Consider the following 22,063-nt stretch of genomic DNA (forward strand, 5'->3'; position numbering starts at 1 on the left):
CTTGAGACCTGCTCCAGCTACACACCCTCTCCCCAGTCCATCCACCCCCCAACTGCATCAGCCTTGCTTTGCACCATCTTTGACTCTATTTGCTTAGCTGGGATGTTTCCTTGAACTTAGATAATGCCTCTCATTTGCCTGAATGGGAACTTTCAGCCTAAACTACCTCTCAAGGTTGTGTGAGAAGGCTAGGGAGAGAGGGAGAGTCATGTATGCCACCTTGAGCTCCTTCAGGAAAAGGTAAAGGTAAAGGGACCCATGACCATTAGGTCCAGTCGTGACCGACTCTGGGGTTGCGGTGCTCATCTCGCTTTATTGCCCAAGTGAGCCGGCGTACAGCTTCCGGGTCATGTGGCCAGCATGACTAAGCCACTTCTGGCGAACCAGAGCAGCGCACAGAAACGTCGTTTACCTTCCTGCCGGAGCAGTACCTATTTATCTACTTGCACTTTGACGTGCTTTCGAACTGCTAGGTTGGCAGGAGCAGGGACTGAGCAACGGGAGGTCACCCCGTCATGGGGATTCGAACCACCAACCTTCTGATCGGCAAGTCCTAGACTCTGTGGTTTAACCCATAGCGCCACCCGTGTCCCTCAGGAAAAGGAGGGATACTTTATTTGATAATGAATTAATTAGCTGATGTGGCAAATAAATCCTGTGTGTTATCATTCCTCCCCAAGGACGTGCTCTATGGGGAGCTGGCTTCAGGCACCACACCCATTGGCAGAACAACTCTGCGTTACAAAGATGGCTGCAAACATGACATGAAGGCTGACGACACCAACCCTGCGATGTGGGATGACCACAGTGCCTGGAGACAGGCAGTCAGGTTGTGCATCCATAACAGTGATCAGAGGAGGAATGAATGCTGGGCCTGAGAGAAGCACAGATAGAAGAAACGCCAGGGTGCATCTGCAGCAGCACAACCAGATGCCTTCATCTGCCCTGACTGCAACAAAACATGTCTTTCCTGTGTCGGTGTCTACAGCCACGGCGGGCGCTGCAACCTTCCAGCAGTTTGAATTCACTCCCAGAAGTGCACTCATCTCCATTGTCCCCCAAGACAGATGGAGCAGCAGCAGCAGCAAAATCATTCTTCTTCCTCCCCAATGAGGTCATCCCAATGGTTTCATTGAATTCTGGGGCTGTCTGACTTTTAAAAGAGATGATCCCAGCTCAAAGATCTTTAACAGAGCTATCGCCATCAGAGGGGTCCATCACAGCATCAGGGCTTACTGGGACTTACTCCGAATTGTAACCGAGCTCAACTCCAACAATGACGCAAGTTCCCTAACTGTGTCGAGAGGACCAGAGACATTTTAAAAGGAACACTGAAAAATAGCTGTAGACTTTCCGGTTTGGGAGCCCAGAAACTTTGAGCAAAAGCCAGGCTCTCCCATATCATATACTAGCTTGAGATGAGAATGTCTGTGAACATGTGCATTTTGTCCCCTCTTGGCACAAAGAAAATACAAAGCTAGGCTCTGTCGCTACCTGACATTAGCTCTGGCTCCACCTCCTGTTTGGGCTCCCTGCCTTCTACCTTACCAGTCCCAATGGGCATCATAGAATCATAGGGTTGGAAGGGACCATGAGGATCATCTAGTCCGCCCCCTGCAATGCAGGATCTTTTGCCCAACATGGGGCTCGGACCCATGACCTTGAGATTAGACATCCCATGCCCTACTGACTGAGCTATGACTCATATTAGTGGGTGAACAATCCAAAACTGGGTGAATTCTACTTCACAGCATCAGTCACCACAACTTTAGCCCTGCCCCCATGTAGAACTGAGATGGACCAGACTTCAATGGGTCTGTTCATCCTTTAAAATAGGGTAAAGGACCCCTGGCAGTTAGCTCCAGTCGCAAACGACTCTGGGGTTGCGGCGCTCATCTTGCTTTGCAGGCCGAGGGAGCCAGCATTTGACCGCAGACAGTTTTTCTGGGTCATGTGGCCAGCATGACTAAGCCACTCCTGACAAAACCAGAGCAGCGCACGGAAACACCATTTACCTTCCCGCCGGAGTGATACCTATTTATCTACTTGCACTTTGACATGCTTTCGAACTGCTAGGTTGGCAGGAGCTGGGACTGAGCAACGGGAGCTCACTCCGTCCAGAGGATTCGAACCGCTGACCTTCAGATCGGCAAGCCCTAGGCTTAGTGGTTTAGACCACAGCACCACCTGTGTCCCTCTGCCCATCCTTGCTTCAGAGTAATAAATACCAGGGGAACAAACTGCCTTACCCTGCTTATGGAAGCATCCAGCTGACTATTCTGGATAACAGGATGTTGGTCTGATCCCATGGGCTCTTTTTTACATGTACATATGGGACAGGGGCTAAAATGGAACTCCGCTTTGGGTCCACCAAGACCTTTGAAATTACTTCTTTTATTAAAAACACCACAAGACTGTGATGGAAGCCTAGCAAATGCAAAGGTCTGGGAAGTGGAGAGAATTCAGGCCCTCCCCACCAATGGTTCACTTTGTTTGGTTTAGATATAAAGTTTCCAGCATGAGCCAGCTAATTAATTTAAATGAAAATGCCACAGCTAATTGTAGCCTATCACCGCTGTGTGGATGCATGGAGATTCCAGTAACACAATGGAAGGCAACAGCTCCAGAGGAGCGATTATCATGTACTGGGCCCATAATCCCCAAAAGGGGGAGGGTGGAATCACACAATAGACTCTAATGGTTTCCAAGGAGCTGTTACTAAACATCAGGTAAATAAAAAATCTTATTGAAATGTAGTTTATGCATTGAGACCTTTCTACTGCAGATGCAAATTAGCAGATCCAGTTGCCTTGAACAAACATTAAGGATTCATAAGGCTGAACCCAAAGACTGCTGCTTTTCAGAAGCATTTTTGGTTTTGTCTGTCAAAACCCCCGCAATCTTTTCAACCAACTATAGGAACACCTCCAAAAATGTCACCTATTCACACCATTTTCTCTTCCCCTTTTTCTCAGATGGGCTTGGTTTCCTCACTTGGCTAAATCTGATTGCCTATGTATCATTGTGATGTCATCCCATTCAGCTGTGCGATTGCTGATTGGCTGGGATCATACATGAAAGAGGGAGATGCAAATACCAGGAGGCAAAGAATGATGCCAAATAAAAAATAGATGACAATAAATGGGACTGGGAAAGGTGAGCATTCTAACAATCAAAGCATTTTTCAGGAAATATTTCTCTCCTTCCCCAATTCCCACATCTACAGAAACAGAATGAAACATGAAACAGAATAATATAACAAAGGAGGAGGTAGATTCTTACCATCGCAAGTGGAACAATTCCTGCAAAAGTCGCTTGGCTGACAAAGATCTCGGAGACCACCAGCTCGCTCACAGACTCATCTCGGGGGTATTCCACCTGCCAGGTGATTTGCTGGGCCCCCACCAGGCCACTACTGTTGTCTATCTCAAAATCCATCTGAAAGATCTCGTAAGAAGAGACATTTGCCCTGAAAAATTTAAAGGTGGTGTTACTTGGAATTTGAAATTGGATCATTTTTTAAACATATTACATAAACGTTTCATATTTGGACAGAAAAAGAAAAAAACTGAGATTCCTTAAATTGTGCTGGATGGAGGGTGGGCCCCTCTGGCAATCATACTAGAGGGCTTAGATATGCTTGTTGTTGTCAGACCACCTACATCAGCCAACATGTTCCCTTCTCAGAACAGTAGATATTCAGATTTTCTAATTGTTCCTATTTCCTGGAGCCAGGCAGCAAGTGTTCTCCTAGGACAATGATGACCAAACTTGGCCCTCCAGATCTTTTGAGGCTACAATTCCCATCATCCCTGACCGCTGGTCCTGTTAGCTAGGGGTGATGGGAGTTGTAGTCCCAAAACAGCTGGAGGGCCAAGTTTGGCCATCACTGTCCTAGGAGAACTCGCAGGCAAATTTGGAGGGGGTCAAAAGGAGAGTGAAGTTACTCACCCCTTTCATTGCAGCCACCCCTTTTTCACAGTGGGAAACAGTAGAAGCTCCTTGCAGCTACCAGTGCTGGCCATCATCCCCACCCCAACCAAGCTTTCTCCGTGCAACATTGCACAATGATGCAACACAGTCTCCCTAAAAACCCCATCATCCCTGACAATTGCCCAGAGAGAAGCTGCGGCTGATAGGAGCTGGAGATCCAACCATATTTGGATTGCCACGGGTTCCCTGTCAATGTCCAAGGCCAATAAACTGGCCACATTACGCCCAGTGAAAATGCCCAAGGTAGAATTCTGAGCACCAGAATCCCTAGGAAACACAGTTTTCCAGAGCTCCTGAGGCTTTGGAAGGTATGATATGATAGCATAACTGAAAAAACAATACTGGGTGATTAATACCTCCTTATCATAACCTTGGGGTCTTAAATTTCAGTGGTGCCTCTGCGGTGTCTCCGAGGCTCTGGGCCCAATTGCACAGAGGATGTTGGGAGCTTCAGACCCAGAACACCTGAAGAGCCACAGGCTGTGCTCCAGTAGTTCAACCTATGCACCCTGGAGTAATCTTTCCAAGAGTTGGCATCCATATGCATCCTTATAGACCTACATTGGCTCCCAGTACGTTTCCGAGCACAATTCAAAGTGTTGGTGCTGACCTTTAAAGCCCTAAACAGCCTCGGTCCAGTATACCTGAAGGAGTGCCTCCACCCCCATCATTCTGCCCGGACACTGAGGTCCAGCACCGAGGGCCTTCTGGCAGTTCCCTCGCTGCAAGAAGCCAAGTTACAGGGAACCAGGCAGAGGGTCTTCTTGGTAGTGGCACCCACCCTGTGGAACGTCCTCCCACCAGATGTCAAAGAGTAAAACAACTATCAGACTTTTAGAAGACATCTGAAGGCAGCCCTGTTTAGGGAAGCTTTTTATATTTGATTAATCATTGTATTTTAATATTCTACTGGAAGCCACCCAGAGTGGCTGGAGAAACCCAGCCAGATGGGTGGGGTATAAATATAATAAGAATAAGAATAAGAATAAGAATAAGAATAAGAATAAGAATAATGCACTTATGGGGGATGCCTAGCTGTGCCAGTGTTATGTATCTTTCTCCAAACTGGATTCCCTCCAAATGTTCTTCGAGTTCACCAGGGATGATGGGAGTTGGCACCACATTGAGAAAGGCTTGGAATAGCTAGAGTGTGTAATAGGCAGGAAACTGTGGTCCTCGAAGTGCTGTTGGACCACAACTCCCATCATCCCCAGCCAGCGTAACCAATGGTCAAGGATGATGGGAATTGGGGTCCAGCATAATCTGGAGGGCGCCACCTTATCTTTCCCTACCATAGGATACTAAAGGGAGTAGGATGTGATGATGTTTTAGAAAGGAAATCTTTTCGTATAATCCTCATGCTGGGGGCAGGTCTGACTCTGGCTGAGTAAAAGGGTGAAGGCTGCACAATTCCAATGAAAGTTCAGGACTGGTGATGCCCTTCTTTCCTTTCATCTGCAGACAATTTGCATACACCAAGCATTTGCAAAAAAATAAAATAAAACCAACACAAGGTGCTTGCGTTGTCTTAATCTCCTTTTTTTAGTGGCGCTGCAGAAACAGCTGTACTCACCTGTCAGAGCAGTTCTGTTCTAATTAGGTTTCATGTCTGAGACTGTCATATATATATATATATATATATATATATATATATATATATCCCCAGAGAAAACGTCTCACAAAGTGAGCTTACCAGCCACTGAAAATGCTTTACACGTTGGCAGTCATTGAGCCCTCTGAAAAGATTGTGACACTTCTGCCACTCCTTGAACATTTGGCTTTATCCCTCCATCTCACAGACAGATCATTTGGCCCAAGCCTGGCAGTATCTGGGACACAGAATCCCCCACGGAGAAGACTGCAATCAACCTGTGGCCCTTGTTCCGTGCCTTTTCCCAGGTCATAGTTATAATGAGCCACAGCACGAAAACTTTCCAAAGTGGATTTATTTTATTTTATTTCACCTCTTGCGTGGTCCACAGCCCTTTTGCCGTCCCGGGAGTCTTTGTTCTAACACTCACCCCATTGACCCCGAGCCTTTCCTAGAGAATGAAGACTGATCGGTACTTCCTTTCCTGGCTCGAAAGGTTATTAACTGTCAGTTCCAAGTTGTGTCTGTCATCAGCACATTCAGGAACTCAGCAAAATCCCCAAGTTTGCAAGGGACCTTCAGAAAAGGCTGGGGGAACTTGTCCAACTCACAGAGTAATAGAACTGTAGAGTTGGAAGGGACCCCCATGGTCATCTAGTCCAACCCCCTGCAATGCAGGAATCTCAACACGTGGTTCCCCCATCCAATTTGAAACCAGGCCAGGCCCTGCTTAGCTTTGCAAATGGGCTAGCAGTTCTATTGCAGCTCCCTTCAGCTTAGTTCCACTCTTCAGGGCAGGCAAGTAATGGCCCAGTGAAGAAGCTGCTAAAACCAGCAGGGTCCCAAGACAGCACATGCAATGCAGAAAGTGAACATGAGTGCCCAGCCTGGAAGGTTTGGGGAGGCAGGAGCCCAATACAGGGATCAGGGAGAGATTCATTTCACTTGGCATTTGAATGCAAACCTTCCTGATTTGCACTTCTCAAAATGTATGTACATCATCATCACCACCATCATCTTATTTTGTATGCTGCCTTTCCATAGTGGGGGGGGGGGGACATGCTCAAGGCAGCTTACAACATGAAAAAAAGGTAAAGGTAAAGGACCCCTGACAATTAAGTCCAGTCGCAGACGACTCTGGGGTTGTGGCGCTCATCTCGCTTTACAGGCCGAGGGAGCCGGCGTTTGTCCGCAGACAGCTTCCGAGTCATGTGGCCAGCATGACTAAGCTGCTTCTGGCCCAACAGAACACTGAAACCAGAGCAGCACACAGAAACACCATTTACCTTCCTGCCAGAGCAGTACCTATTTATCTACTTGCACTTTTTGGTGTGCTTTCAAACTGCTAGGTTGGCAGGAGCTGGGACCGAGCAACGGGAGCTCACCCCGTCATGGGGATTCGAACCGCCAACCTTCTGATCGGCAAGCCCAAGAGGCTCAGTGGTTTAGACCACAGCACTACCCGTGTCCCCTACAATATGAAAAGATTTACATAATCATGAACATAACAAAAGTAGCCATAAACAATAAATAAAACACATCAAACAGGTGTACAACCAAACTGAGCAGTCTTCCCATAACTCATAATGTCTAAAAGTAAAGGTAAAAAAATAATAATATCAATAACAGCAACAAAAAGCCCAAGAAAAACCTCTAAACAATACTCCAACCCAAGAGCCTGTTGAGCAACCTCAGTTTCGTAGCTGGAGTCAGTCAGTCAGTCAGAGCCCCCCTCCCTCCCAGGCCAGGTGGGGAAAAGGCCAGCAAGGCAAGGACCACGTCTTCCAGCAATCACAGCCAAGGTGGTCTCTGGCCTCTTCAGCAGCCTTAGCTTTTGTAGTTGGAGTCAATCAGGTCCTTGCCCTGCCAGGTCAGGTGCAAAGGCAAGCAAGGCAGGGAGTGGGTCTTGAGTGGGCATCTGTCCATTCCTTTTGGGGGGTGGTGCAGCCACTGGATGCAGGCCTGGCAGACTCATTCCCCTTTAGTACCTCAATCTCCATAACTGCAGAGAAGTCAAGATGCACAGCCATGATAGGAGCGTAAGATGAGCCTGCTAGATCTGGCCAGCAGCAAGGCTAGTCCTTTTCTCCCAGTGGCAAACCAGAGAGCTGGCTGCAGCTGATCCCTGCCCTGAATTTACCATTTCAAACAGTGGCTTTAATTATGTTATTTCAAGATTCAGTGAAGGCATTGCCAAAGAATGGCCTATAAATATTCTGAATAAACCAACAGAAAGGAAAGGTATTCTAGTGACTGCTCATGCATGCTGGCCATTGGCTCTCCTCGACAAGAAGAACTCCAAAGGCTTGCTGTTCAGGCTGGAACTTGACTACAGATTAGCTGTCATAAGAAATGATAAGAACATCACAGTCCTCAATCCTGTTAGATTCTGCACCTCACACCACGTTCCTTCTGAAGGAAGACAAAACTTCAAACTTGCATAAACTCCTCCTCTCTTTCTGGTACTTCCTTCCTCCACCATTTTATTTTCAACTTGCCCAATAACAGAGATATTCCCCACCTTCTGCAAACTTAGCAAAATTCAAGTTTCAATTGAATTTTGAAAGAAGGGGAGAAAATATTTGATTTGGGTTTAAAAAAAAACAAAAAACCCCAACACGGTTATTTCCTGCAAGCAGAAGGAAAAGACCTTATAATTTTAGGCAGCTGGCAAGCTTGCTAATAAGTCCATTTCTATGGAAATGAGTTCGTAACTATTAATTTTGCCTGCTCCTGATCTATTCTTGATGTGCTTTTCAAATTTAGAAAAGCAATTCATGATTCTCTCAATTTGGTAATTACTGACTCCCTTTGATGAATCCAGCCCAGTGTTTCAGACATGAGACATTCATTAGACATATTTCTTTCTGGTGAAGGGGGTGGGGGGCAGAAATAATAAAAAGCACCACTTAGTTTTATTGCTTCCCTGCAGTCTTAAGTGAGTAGGTCCACTGAACAAAGCCTAGTCATGGAATCCTATTTTTTTGTTGTAATGGCACTTTCTTTTTGGGGGGTGGGATTTCTGCAGAGTTTTTTAGCCTTTGACATGACTCTGAACTGTGTCACAAATTTAAATTACTCCAGTGTCATCAAAGATGGATGTGGAAACTACTCGGGTGGCCTTTAATTCCCATGGGAATTTTTCTGTCGTAATGTTTCCATTTCAGTGGGGGCTCTGGCTTTGGGCCCTGTGGCCCAATTATTTGCAATTTTTGCTTACACCACCGTAGGAGAGTAAGTTGCAGGGATGTTGCCAAGCAAGGAATGGAGGGTTTGAGAAGAAGATCTGCAGGCTCAGAGCATGGCAGGAGATAAGGCATTTCCGTTTGTCACAGGGTGTCATTTCCAATCAAACTTTGTGTATACCATCACCATAGTAGCCAGGAGAGCAATTTGTAGAGAAGGTGCTCACCAAGAAGCAGAGGGTTGAGAAGAAGACTTCCAGGTTCATACCATAATGGGAGATTTGGCACAAGGCACCATTTACATACTGGTGTCATCATTGCACCCTTTCTGGCACCAGGTTGAGACTCCTGTTTGCCTATGCCAGATGTCACTAACCCATTGAGGCCAATTGGCACCCTTGGAATTTTGAGAGTACCATGTGGGTGCCAATCACATCTTGGCTGTGAATCCTGGAAGTCCTTCTCCCTGCCTTGCAGGCCTTTCCCCCACGTGGCCTGGGAGGGCGAAGCCCGGACTGACTCCAGCTACAAAAGCTGAGGCTGCTGAACAAACTCTTGGGCTAGGGTGTTGTTTAGGAGATTTTGTTGGGTAGGGGGTTGTTGGGGTTATTGATATTAATTTGCAGCTTTATTTTTAGATATTATAATTTATGTGGAGATTGTTCAATTTGGATGTGTATTTTTTGATGTTTTATTTATTGTTTATGAGTACCTTTGTTAGGTCTGTAATTACGTTAAAAATTTAAGTTGTAAACTACCTTGAGCATGCAAGGGCCAAACTAGGCTTTTTTCACCCAGGTCAAAACCCAGTTTGGCACACACACCCTACACACATTTGCATACACACACACACACAGAGGATGGGAGCCTCAATGGTTCAAACCGCAACTGAACTGGAAGAGCAAACTTTTTTTTATTCATTTCAGATTTTTGAAGGGACCTTTCACAAGCACCATATGAGATACTGACAAACTGATTGGTTGCACCACATTGGTGACCCCAGGTATAGGCATTTAAAATTGCTGGGCTGCTTTAGTTCTACTCTGCTTTTTATTGTACATACTTGGGGTTCCGCTCCTGCTTGCATTGCTCACCAGCTCTGCTTATCTCCCTTAGACCTCACCAACACCCACCTCCCTCCCCTTAACAGCTCACCCCAAACCCACCCAGACAAACCATTCTCTGAAGCAGCATCCTGCCCCATAACATTGCTTCATGGTGTCTTAAGAAGGGGTTCATTGCTTCAGAAAGCAGTTGGGCTTTCCAAGTTCTCTGCCTCGCCACTGTCTTACCATCCTTGGCTGCACACTTTGCCACTCTCTCACTGGCCACTGTGGTCTGCGCAAGCCACTCCTTTGCAAGCTTCTGCCACCTGCTCTCTCACTGGCCTCTGCCATCCAGCCACCCACTTGTTTTCTCACTGGCCTCCTGATAAATTTGTCCTCACACTAGTTTGCAGCACCACCTATTGGCAGCCATGCAAACTGTAGTGTGACAACATACTTACAATTTTATATATTATCTATTAGATACAGTGTATGAGCAATGTTATTCATGCTTATTTGTACACTCCCCTGGTATCCTTAGAAATATTTTCAAATAAAAAGGCTGAAAGTCCTCATGGGAAGTGTACTGCCAGAATGGAGAACATATAGCCCTGGAGATGTTGCTGGACTATAACAACTGCCCTCATCCTGGACCTTTGTGTCTGCAGATGAGAGTTGCCTAGAGGGCTGCATATTCCCCACCACTGCAACACTGGATAGAGTAGAACAGTTCAGGACCATGGACAGCTCACTATAGTATTTGCTGCAAGGTAAATCTAGATCAGCGTTTCCCAGGGGTGCGATATTCCAAGGGGGGCACAAGTGAAAAATGTGTAGATGGGGAGGGGGGAGCACAGCAAGAGGCTAAGGGGCCACAGAGGGAAGTGAGAAGTGAAGGGAAAAAATCATTCTTTAAAATAAGAAAAATCCTGATTAGCTGATTATCTGCTTGGCCAATCACAAGCGGGTCAGGGGGCAGCCAACTAGGGCTGAGTACTTGTTTTTGCCACGTGCATTTTCTTGGAGCAGTCTGGTGGGAGAGGACAATCACTGAGGCTCCCATTTTGACCAGTAAAAGGTAAAGATACCCCTGGCCATTAGGTCCAGTCGTGACCGACTCTGGGGTTGTGCGCTCATCTCGCTCTATAGGCCGAGGGAGCCGGTGTTTGTCCACAGACAGCTTCCGGGTCATGTGGCCAGCATGACTAAGCCACTTTTGGCGAACCAGAGCAGCGCATGGAAACACCGTTTACCTTCCTGCCAGAGTGGTACCTGTTTATCTACTTGCACTTTGACTTGCTTTCAAACTGCTAGGTGGGCAGAATCTGGGACCAGTAGAGCCTGCAATTCAGAACCCTCAGATTTGGTAAATGGGGGGGGGAATGGGTAGGCCTGGGAGAGCCAGAACTGCTTGTTGTTGCTGCCAGTGTTGGGCCCAGTGGCAGCCTGGGCCTGACTCTGGAATGTGCAGGGTGCAATCCACCCCAGTGCCTAGTGGATCAGGGCCTTCAGATGTCGCCGAGGGGCACAAGGTCCATAAGCAGTGTCTGCCCAGCTCTGCAAGGCGCTGGATGAAATCCACCCCAGCGCCTAGCTGAGCAGGGATGTCTGGGTGCTGCTGACTTGCATATAGTAAATTATAGTAAAGTATCTACTCAGAAGAAAGTTGCCCTGAGTTCAATGGGCCTTACTCCAAGGTAAGGGTGTGTGGGGCTATAGGGTTTTATCTAGGCAGCAAGGGCTCCTCTGGATGACAAGATCTTTTTGCACCAGGTGAGTAAGGACCACGTGCTTTTAAAATTCTCCCATATATACAGAACTCCCTGTTCGCCTTTTGGACTGTATCTACAGTTTTCCCCCTCTGTGTCAAATAACTGGGGTCAAATAAGTGTTGTTTACTTTTTATAACACATGGAAGATGGATCTCCTCCAGGAAGATCCTTCCTTGGGAAGTTTTCTAAGCAAAGACTGAATGGCAATCTGTCATGGATGCTTTAGCTGAGTTTCCTACATTGCAGGGGGTTGGACTAGATGACCCTCGGGGTCCCTTCCAGCTCCACAATTCTATGTTTTTCTGCTTCAACAATATTTCATTATGTTCCTATCATTTTATATAATGGTATTTTGTATAAATTATAAAAAATATAAATAAAATATGTTCTATTTACAAACAAAATATTTAAATAGCTACCTTTCTACCAGTAGGACGGGGGGGCATAGCTAGGAATGGGGCAGGCTTTTGTTAGGGGGTCAGAACCTCAGATTTGTATTGATTTTTACTTATTGGGGGGGGCAGCTGCCTCCCTTGTTCCCCTTGGCTATGCCCACAGGGGAGCCACAGGAAGAAAACAAGGTTGAAAGGGGTCACAGTCAAAAAAAGGGTGGGAAACACTGATCTAGATGAGGGGCAAATCCACATGCAGAGAGCTTGGAATGTTGCTCCAGAAATAATCCGAAGGCCACTGCAAGGTCAAGCAGTCCAAAGGCAAAGTGGGTTTCTGAAACTCTGCATCCTCAGAGGAAAACTACTTGTTCCCCTTCAGGTGACCTTGGCTTTAAAAGAGGCTGAAGATCTTCTCTGGACTAGGTGAATGCCTGAGACAAAAACAGTAGCCTTTCCCTCAGAACTAAGAACTGGGAAGAGAGGGTAGAAAGGGGTAGCCAACTTGGTGGTCTCCAGATATGATTGGGCTACAACCCCCATCATCCCTGACTATTGGCTGGAGCTAATGGGAGTAGTATCATATCTGCTGGGCACTGTCTTTTTCTCTGGGGAGATACTTTTCAAATGCTCCAGGATGAACAAAGAGTAGAGCTTGAAACTTCCAGAGGAGACTAAAACAGGAGCAGAGAAGTCAAAAATGTGAGATTACTTTTTTAAAAAAGACAAAAAAACAGTAATTTGCTCAGAGTAAATTAAGACAAACTATAAGAAACTAGTACTTCAGGCAGGAAAAGGTTGAGCTGGAGAGTGACAATACCTTTCTCCCCTAAAGTTCTAGTTTTCTAAGCTATGGGAGTTTTTAAATGAAAGAGCATTCATATATGCAACCCTCTGTAGCGGTACAGTCCCAGCAGAACTGCATGCCTTGCATGTTTATTCTGAGTGTAGGACTCTGTTTTTAATTTGACCAGCCTCTAATTTACCCACAATAATCTTGCACGGTTGTGATCTAAGGCACTGAAGGGGAAAAACAACTATCAGGTATCACTGCGCCATGTATGTCAGCAAGCTACTTTTGTTTCAGAGGTAATATTGGTTTTAAATTGTTATGATAATTAACACCAAAGGAGTGTTATTTTACAAGCATTATGCGGAACGTGAGCAAGACCTGCCTCGTTAATATTTACCTTTAATAAACAAAAGAAGTGAGAGGCATGGAGAGGTATCTGACAAAGATGTCAATTGCAAATCTGCCAAATAGCAGTTGGCAGTTTATGAAAAGAACGGCAAATCTACAAGGCTGTATATTCAAGAGCTGAAGGTCACAAAGGCTCTAAAACACCAGCAAAAGAAATGAATATGTTACAGGGAGCTGGGGGCATTCAAGGTTTCTGACTGTGCTAGTTGTTAGTACTGCATTCTCAAAGGAGAACCTCTGACCAAATCCAGGAAAGGTCCAAAGCACACCAATTTTCCTCTGTCCAGTTTCAGGGTGCAGAACTCGGTTGGGGGCAAAATGCAGCTTCACCGTCACCATGCCCAACAATGTGCTCATCTCAGTGCCTGGAGGCTACCACTTCCTCCCCAAATAATGCTCTGATGGAGGCTTTTGGCTGGGGGGGGGGATCAGCCACCAACCAACATCCACTGCAGAGGGCACCTTGTCAGTAGCTGGTGATCCACTGAATCATTACTTATAGTTTTATGAAAAGAATAGGCAGCATTCATAAGCACTTGAGGCTCATAGGGGAAATAGGCAGTGTCCAGTGAGCAAAACACAAAGTACAGTGGCACCTCGGAAATCGAACAGAATCCGTTCCAGAAGTCCGTTCGACTTCCAAAACGTTCAGTCAATCGGAAGCTGCAGAAGCCACGCCAGATGTTTGAGCTCCAAAGAACATTCACAAACCGGAATACTCACTTCCAGGTTTGCTGTGTCCGGGAGCCAAAACATTCGAGTCACAAGGTGTTCAAGAACCAAGATACAACTGTAGTGTTTAGATAAGAATAGGACCTTGGACAGCACCAAGAAGGCCTTGCTGGCTTCTTTACAGGAAGGTATTGTCTCAGTAGGGACGTGGGTGGCGCTGTGGTCTAAACCACAGAGCCTAGGGCTTGCCAATCAGAAGGTCGGCAGTTTGAATCCCCGTGACAAGGTGAGCTCTCGTTGCTCGGTCCCTGCTCCTGCCAACCTAGCAGTTCAAAAGCACATCAAAGTGCAAGTAGATAAATAGGTACCACTCTGGCAGGAAGGTAAATGGTGTTTCCGTGCGCTGCTCTGGTTTGCCAAATGCTGGCCACATGACCCGGAAGCTGTCTGCAGACAAATGCCAGCTCCCTCGGCCTATAGAGCGAGATGAGCACGCAACCCTAGAGTCATCTGCAACTGGACCAAACAGTCAGGGGTACCTTTACCTTTATTGTCTCAGTAGGGAGCAAGAGACATCTGAAACCTTGGAGTGTGGTAGACTCCACCCCCTTGTAGAAACTGGCAAGGTGGCTAAGTGGCCCTCCCCTTATCTTTCAGCCTTTGACTTCTGTGCAGTTATGGAGATGTTAAGTTATGGAGTTAAGGGGATGGATGCTCTGAGTCTGAGCATGTGCCGGCAATGCGTCTATTGGCTAAGGGCCCCTCACAAAAGGTAATGACAGATAATCACAAGGAAGCAGCCTGGCCTTTCAAACTACCACCACACACTGCAAGGTTCCTTAGTTGTGGGTCATGACAGATGGAAGGAACAGAGGTTACCAACAGGAAATTTTTGAAGGGTTTTTGAAAATACATGGATGGTCCGCACTTTTATCTTCTTCATCATGTTATGTGCCCTTCCATGGCACTTCCGGCACTTCCAGTGCTGAGTGCTCAACGTTCTTTATGCGGCAGCATAATCCACCACAGCTAAGAGGCAAAGTGACGCCACAATTCCCAGCTGTACCACAGCAAAAACACACACTAAAATTGGTATTTTTGTTCCAAACTAAACATCCCCCAGACCAGGCATTATTCACCTTATTTTTGCTTAGCCAACTTTTTTTTCCCCCTTGCTCTGCTCCTGAAAACAATAAATCCGGATAATGAGAAAACATCTTAAGCGCCTGGGTAGGTTTGCTCTGCCAATTCACAACTGTTTCTCCTGCTAACAACTCACAATAACTTCCCGTTTATTTGATTTTATCCACATCATTGTGACAACCCGGGAGACAACTAAGACAATTGCTTCAATTATTTTTATTTCCTTCTTCCAGCATAGGGAAGTCTGTTCTTGGTGCCAAAGAGGCATTGGATACTGTTTGAGCAAGCGTTTCTCTTGAGAAGGATACACAGGGACCAGATTCATCCTGGTGTAGCTCCTGGGGCTGTGTTTGATGATGCTTGGGAGGGAGAACATTTGTTGCTGATGATGGGAGGTGGGGAAACCCATGTTGCCAAATATTTCCTATGCATTGTATCCAATGCTAGACCTACTCAGAGTAGAGAAGAATAACTTAGGTCTATTGATTTCTGTGGGTCTACTCTGACTAGAATTTATCTGGATAAAATCCCTTCTTTTGACCCTGCTGGGTGTCCTTTCATTATCCTTCATTTCAATGGTACATTCTTCCATCTTCACGCTCACTGCCTTCAGCCCTATCCTTTTAAATATTGCATATGTATCCACTTATTTTTCCAAGGAGCTCTGGATTGGCATACGTGGTTCTCCCCATCTTCGTTTAATCCCCACAACAGTCATGTGAGGTAGGTTAGGCTGAGAGGCAGTGACTGGTCCAAGGGCACCCAGTGAGCTTCACCAAACCACACTGGCTCTTTATTTGCCCACGTAGCTCATTTTAACCCGATTGGCTGTGGTGAGCAGTATGATCATGAGTGACCATTGCAAGATTCTGTCATATATAGTGCAGTGATACCATGGACAAACGGCATGTAGGGATCCGCAGCCAATAGGATTACAAGACAGGGTGGGGAAAGAGGGCCAAGGACTACAAAGGTGAAGGAGCTGGTGGGTGCCAAAAACAGCCACCAAATTGTGCAAATGTGTTCAGGAGTGCCAAAAATAGTTCCAAACAAGAGACACTTAATGCCATTGGTGGGGAACATGTTATTGGACGCCAACTCGCATCGGCCCCAGGCAGCCCGAGCAATAACCAGGAATTATGGGAGTTGTAGTCCAACTACATCTGGAGGATCACAGGCTCCCTACCCTGCTTTACACAACCTCAAAAATATAGTCTGATAGCCAACTAACCGTGTCTACTCAGAAGGCAGTCCCACTGAATTCAGTGGAGCTTACTTCCAGGAAGAGGGGTAAGGATTGCAGTCTTGGTCATACTTGGGTTAGACCCATGAACTCGAGTTATTTAACACTATTGAACTCAAAGTGTCTAACTGTGAATATTGCTAACATTGTATATGCTTGGGTGGAACATCAGATATCACCCACAAAATGGGGCAAGTAGTTTCTGCTCAGCGATAATAAATGGATTAATTTGTTCCTATTAACAAAAGACTTTTCACAGTAGAATTTTTTGGAATCCAAATCTCCCTCCTCCTCCCCGGTCTACTTTTGCACAGAAATGCTGCTTCTAAGAACATTTAAATGAAAGCAGCCTTTTCTGTTTCCTTGCTACAATTTAGGACTTTTTTTAAGAAAGAGAAAGTCCTGAATAGGAGCTTGCTTGGGAAATCTAATAAATGATCCAATTAGAAAGAATGCATGAGGTCAGGGACAGCCAACACTGAGAAAGAAATCATATCAATGGCTTTCTTTTACTAAAAGGAAGTTAAAAAAAAAGAGTTTGGCATTAAAAATTGTGGCCGAATTTTAAATGGTTAATAAAGTTTTAGGGTTTTTTTAACAGTACTAGCAACTCACAATGTTAACTATATCTTGTTAGCAGATACAGTGCAGTAGGTGTCGTGCTGGAGCAGAAAGCTTAAGTGGGGAACTCCTCAAATAATAAAGACAAGAAGAATATAAACAACAATAGGCAACTGTATAGCATTTCTGAGCGTTCTAAGAGCCTCAGTGGTCCCCCTAGCTCCACATTTCCCACACTGGCTGGCAGCTACTCCTGAGGTTTGAGACAGGGGCTTTTCCCAGCCCTACACAGAGATGCCAAGGTTTGAACCTCAGACATTCTGCATGCAAAGCAGATGATTTGCCATCAAGCTACAGCTCCTCCCCAAATAAATACCCAAGTTAAAATATAATAAATAGGAGCACTGGAAGGTGCTTATAAGGAATCGGACAATTGCTCCATCTAATACAGTATTATCCTTCCCAGCCCTATCTAGAGATGCCTGGGATCAAAGCTAGACTCCTCTGCATTTAAAGTAGGTGATCAACCACTGAGTTATCATGCTTTTCCTTAATAAAAGACTAGAGTAGTGCTAGGGAACCTCAGGCATAGGAGGCAAAACAGAGCACTCCAGGTATCTCTATCTGGCCTTGCTATTTTATTGCTGTACCACTGCTTTGAGACCTACATGGCCTCGCCCACCACTGCCATGTGACCCCACAAGGCTCCCCCACAAGGGAATGGGGCTCTCAGGTTGAAAGAAAGCTGATTTGCCCTGCTCTAGGTACATGTGATGACATGTAGAGCAGAGAGGAGGGAGTAGATTGGAGCTGCCTCAGTGGTGTAAGGAAGAAAATGCCTATTGCCTACAGATGTTGTCTTACTTCCCACAGTGTTTCTCTAGCTTGGGTCCTTGGCTGTTGTTGGACTACAACTCCCATCATCCCTAGCTAGCAGGACCAGTGGTCAGGGATGGTGGGAGTTGTAGTCCAACAACAGCAGGGGACCCAAGTCTAGGAAACACTGTGTCTAACCAAACCCATTTAACCCCACCCTTTTTTAGCCCCACAAACCAAGTCCTGTTTGTTGTTGTTTAGTTGTGTCCGACTCTTCGTGACCCCTATTTCTCATTCATACCACTTCAGGCTGAGATGGAACAAAAACCCCTTGTGTGTAGAAGCTGAGCATGAACATGAACAAGGCTAGGCTAGGCTATGGTTACAAGACGTCCCTGTTTCCCGGGGACAGTCCCCGGATTTACAAATCTGTCACCGTACAAAATCTGTCCCCGGAATGTCCCCGGATTTAGATTTTAAGTGTTGTAGATTTATTAGTAGGGAATGAATGTTGCGTGATTGGTTCAATGGCACAAGACACATCATATGGGTGCACTATCAAGCTGGCTCTGGGCTGTTGAGACTGCCACTGCTGCCGCTGCCGCTGCTAAGGGGGAAACGGGGACGCCCACCGTGTCAACTGGGGGAACCGCTGACACACACACACACACCGTGACCCAAATCGAGCCAGAAGTGAGAGCACCCGGTCACCCGGCCAACTGTCCAGCAGCGCTCCGGGGCCAGGAAAACCCCGGAGCCGACGCAGCGAGAAGGAGAAGGAAGAAATAGAAAGAAGGAGGAGAAAAAAGAGGGGAGCCCCGGCCTTGGCACGCTGCTGCTGCCACTCAGGAGAGGTAGGAGAGCACCGGTAGGGCAAAGACACGTGGCTGAGCCCAGGCCCAACCTGAACCTACTCCACGGCAGCTAGTGCTCCAAGAGAGCAGGCCAGGGCCCAGAGGAAGGCTGCATGACAGAGGAGACCACAGAAAAGATATTATTTCTTTTTTTAAAAAAAAATAACTTTTTAAATAACTTTTTTTATCTTTTTAAAAAAAGTGTCCCTGGATTCTTTGAAAAAAAAAATCTGATAGCCTTAGGCTAGACCCTTCCCCCGAGGCCCCTAGTTTTCTATGTGTGCGCATTTTTTCACAAGTTTGTTTTGTACAGAGGTGCCAACTGAAGCAGGCCAGGGCAGGCTCACCACCACACCTGCTCTTTGGAACAAGCAAGCCACCAAACTCAGCCCAAACACAGACTCCAAAGACAAGCACAGGAAGCTGCCTCATGCTGAGACCCTTGGGTCCATCTAGCTCAGTATGGTCTCCTCTGATTGGCAATGACTCCAGAGGGTTTCAGATAGGAGATATTCGCAGACCTACCTGGAGGTGCCAGGATTGAACCTGGGACCTCCCCCCCCCCCCAAATGTAAGCAGATCCTCAACCACTGATCTGCAGTTCTTCCACATTAATGGAAGCATCAGCAATTTAGTTGGTAGCAGGGAAATCCTGCAGTGTCAGCAGCAGACATGGTTTTAGAATGCCTTATTGTCAGGAGCTGGAGTCAGGAGCAGGTCAGCAATAAAGCACCTGGTGTCAGTGAAGTTAAATCTTTATTCAAAGAAACCAAAGCAGCTCAGGCCTAGTGACCACTGCAACCCTTGAACTAATGAGGCAGTTACGAGGACTGAAGATCCCCACCTTTCCACTGCTCTATAAGACTCCTCTCCTGGGTCCTTCCTGAGCAGCCTAAGGCTCCTTCATCTTGTCTCTCTTTGCTCTGCCCTCTTCACTTCGCTGCGTGTTCTAGGAGACCAGGGGGCAGTGAACTGGTCGCAGCAGGAGGGGAAGACACCCTGGCTTCTTCAGCGGCCTGCTTCCCATCCTCTCCAGAGACTCCTCCTCTCAGTCTGCTCCCTCTTCTCCCTCTGCCCAGGCATCGTCATCCCAGCACACACATCCCTGGCTCTGAGCCTTCTTCCCCTGGGGGTTCCATTGGGGGTTTCTCAGCTGGTGCCTCTGTGGCGTTTGCCCTCCTAGGTGTGTGACATCATACTGGGTTCATAAGGAAAGGGTTAACTAATTGTAAAATGACTAACCAATAGGAACCCAAGGGGAGGAGTTAGAGTTGTTAAGAAATCAGTCAGGAGTTAGAGAAGGGAGAGAAAGGATAAGTCTGTGGGTTGGGCTAGTCTGGTGTGAGAGAATCTGTTAAGAGGAGTAAGTCAAATAGTTGATATAATCAGTCAGAAGGTATTAGGAAGGTATAGGCCGGTAAAGAAACTAAAGTTAAGAAACTGACAAGAACACAGTGGTACCTCAGGTTAAGTACTTAATTCGTTCCGGAGGTCCATACTTAACCTGAAACTGTTCTTAACCTGAAGCACCACTTTAGCTAATGGGGCCTCCCACTGCTGCTGCGCCGCCGGAGCACAATTTCTGTTCTCATCCTGAAGCAAAGTTCTTAACCTGAAGCACTATTTCTGGGTTAGCAGAGTCTGTAACCTGAAGCGTACGTAACCTGAAGCGTATGTAATCCGAGGTACCACTGTATTATCTGAGAAACCATAAACTTGTTAACGCTTATAAAATAAACTTGTTTATTTGGTTCAATTTTAATAACTGTCTGGACTCAGTGTTTTACCCAAGAGTAACGGTTTGGTGGCAGCGGGGAAGCGAGCACAGTGGTGGCACAGGGATCAATAGACCGTCAAACATCCAGGGACCCTGTGTGATCGCCACAGCCTCCCACCACTCTTCTGCATCAAGCCAGTCCATGACCCTTATACAAAACCAGAGGTCTTTCCTAGTTTCTATTGCAGGTGATACCAGGGATTGAACCAGCGACCCCTAGAATGCAAAGCAGGTTCTCTGCCACTGAGCCATGGCCCCTCCCACCCAGCCGGTGCTTTCTGCCAGCCATGAAGAGTCCTGCCCTTCCGATGTGCACTCCTGCCCTCTGTTTAACCAAACTCAGCCCATGTCCTCCCCTCCCCAGCCCCGCTGTCCGAAGTCCCCACAGGAAGGTCAGCAATTTCATTGTGCTAACAGGCATTGTGGAGCGTTCCCCTTCCTATTTAAATTCTTTGTGTGCAGGGTTAGGTCCCCCCCCCTTCCTTTTTCTAAGGGCTGAAAAACCACCACCACAGCATGATAAGACAATAGCTAAATGTACCCTGATTGCAGTAATTGCATCCATCCCTGTGTCGGAAAGTCTTGTATTGTATTTCTAATACGCACTGATAAGTGCATTCACAACATGATTAACGGCCTCGAGACAAGAATGGCTATTATGTTTAACAGAGTGATTAACGAGTGACAGAGCCGCAAACTGTATGCCGGGGTAAATTGGCTCCTTTTAAAATTACATGCAGCCCTTTTTCCCCTCCCCTTTAATATATTGTTCTGTTGGGGGGGGAGAGGGAGAAAGACAGACATGTAATCATTTGCTATGCATATGCATTGCGGAGCTTGGTTGATGAGGAACATGGTGTTTTCTGTCTTTTTAATCGCCTAATCGCAATTAAGCCAGCACTCATTTTCCTCTTAATTACGCTGGAATCGGTACAAGAGACCATCCTGATTCTTTTTTTTCCCCAATTGCTAAGAAGTAACCCTTAACATAGTGTTCCCCTACATTTGATATCCGCCCCTTTGATGAAATTAGAGGCAGTCCCACCCCGACTGTGAAAATAAGGACTATATATTTTCAGGTGGGGCAACCCTGTAAGTATGGCTCCTGGACGCTCTGTCCTCCCCTTTGGCCAGTTAGGTAAGGCTCAAAGATGGGAGCATGATTTCTAGGGGATGGTGAAAAGAACACAAGAAGAGCCCTGCTGGATTTGTTTATTTATTTTATATATCACCCTTCATATGAAGATCACAGGACGATTTACAGCAGGCCATTTTTTTCCAGCCGGAACTCAGTTCTGGCACCTCCAGTGCATACCAATGCCATTCTAAGAGATGCTCATGGTGAGATCCAGCAGAAGAGCAGCATCTTGCAGCACAGGTGGTGCTAACAATTAGGCTGCACCTGCTGCTGCTATTACTATATAAGAACTTGGTTTCCGCTTTTTCCTTGCCAGAGCAATTTCAGAGCTCTGTGTTCCACAGAGCATAGCCCAGATGTCAGCAACCGAAGGCCCAATGGCCGGAAGCGGCCCATGAGGGTCGCTTAACCGGCCCATGAGCTGTCCCTGAACCGAGCTGCCTGCTTGGTGAGTCCGCATGCGCTGCGCTAAACCGCCGTGGTGACTCTCTTCTGCAGCTCCGGAAATCACTTCTGTGCATGTCCAGATGCCAGAAATCGCGACTGTGCATGCCCGGATGCCAAAAATCGCTTTCTGCGCAGGTGTGATTTTCGGCATCTGGGCATGCACAGAAGCAATTTCCAGCATTGCAGACATGCGCAAACACAATTTCTGACATTGTGCTGCGCCGGTCCAGCCCAT

The 22,063-nt window shown here is 46.6% G+C and overlaps 1 protein-coding gene across 2 annotated transcripts in view; it reads right to left on the reverse strand.

Moving 5' to 3' along the window:
- Window positions 1-22,063, reverse strand: part of TMEM132B (transmembrane protein 132B) — a 350,489-nt gene that overhangs the window by 100,903 nt on the left and 227,523 nt on the right. For both annotated transcript variants that reach the window (XM_083589855.1, XM_083589856.1), the window contains one exon: window positions 3,283-3,469. In XM_083589855.1, the coding sequence (XP_083445981.1) occupies window positions 3,283-3,469 (187 nt within the window). The remainder of the gene's footprint in view (window positions 1-3,282; window positions 3,470-22,063) is intronic.

The sequence above is a fragment of the Podarcis filfolensis genome, assembly GCF_964270895.1.
Source record: "Podarcis filfolensis genome assembly, chromosome: 16".
Classification (NCBI taxonomy): domain Eukaryota; kingdom Metazoa; phylum Chordata; class Lepidosauria; order Squamata; family Lacertidae; genus Podarcis; species Podarcis filfolensis.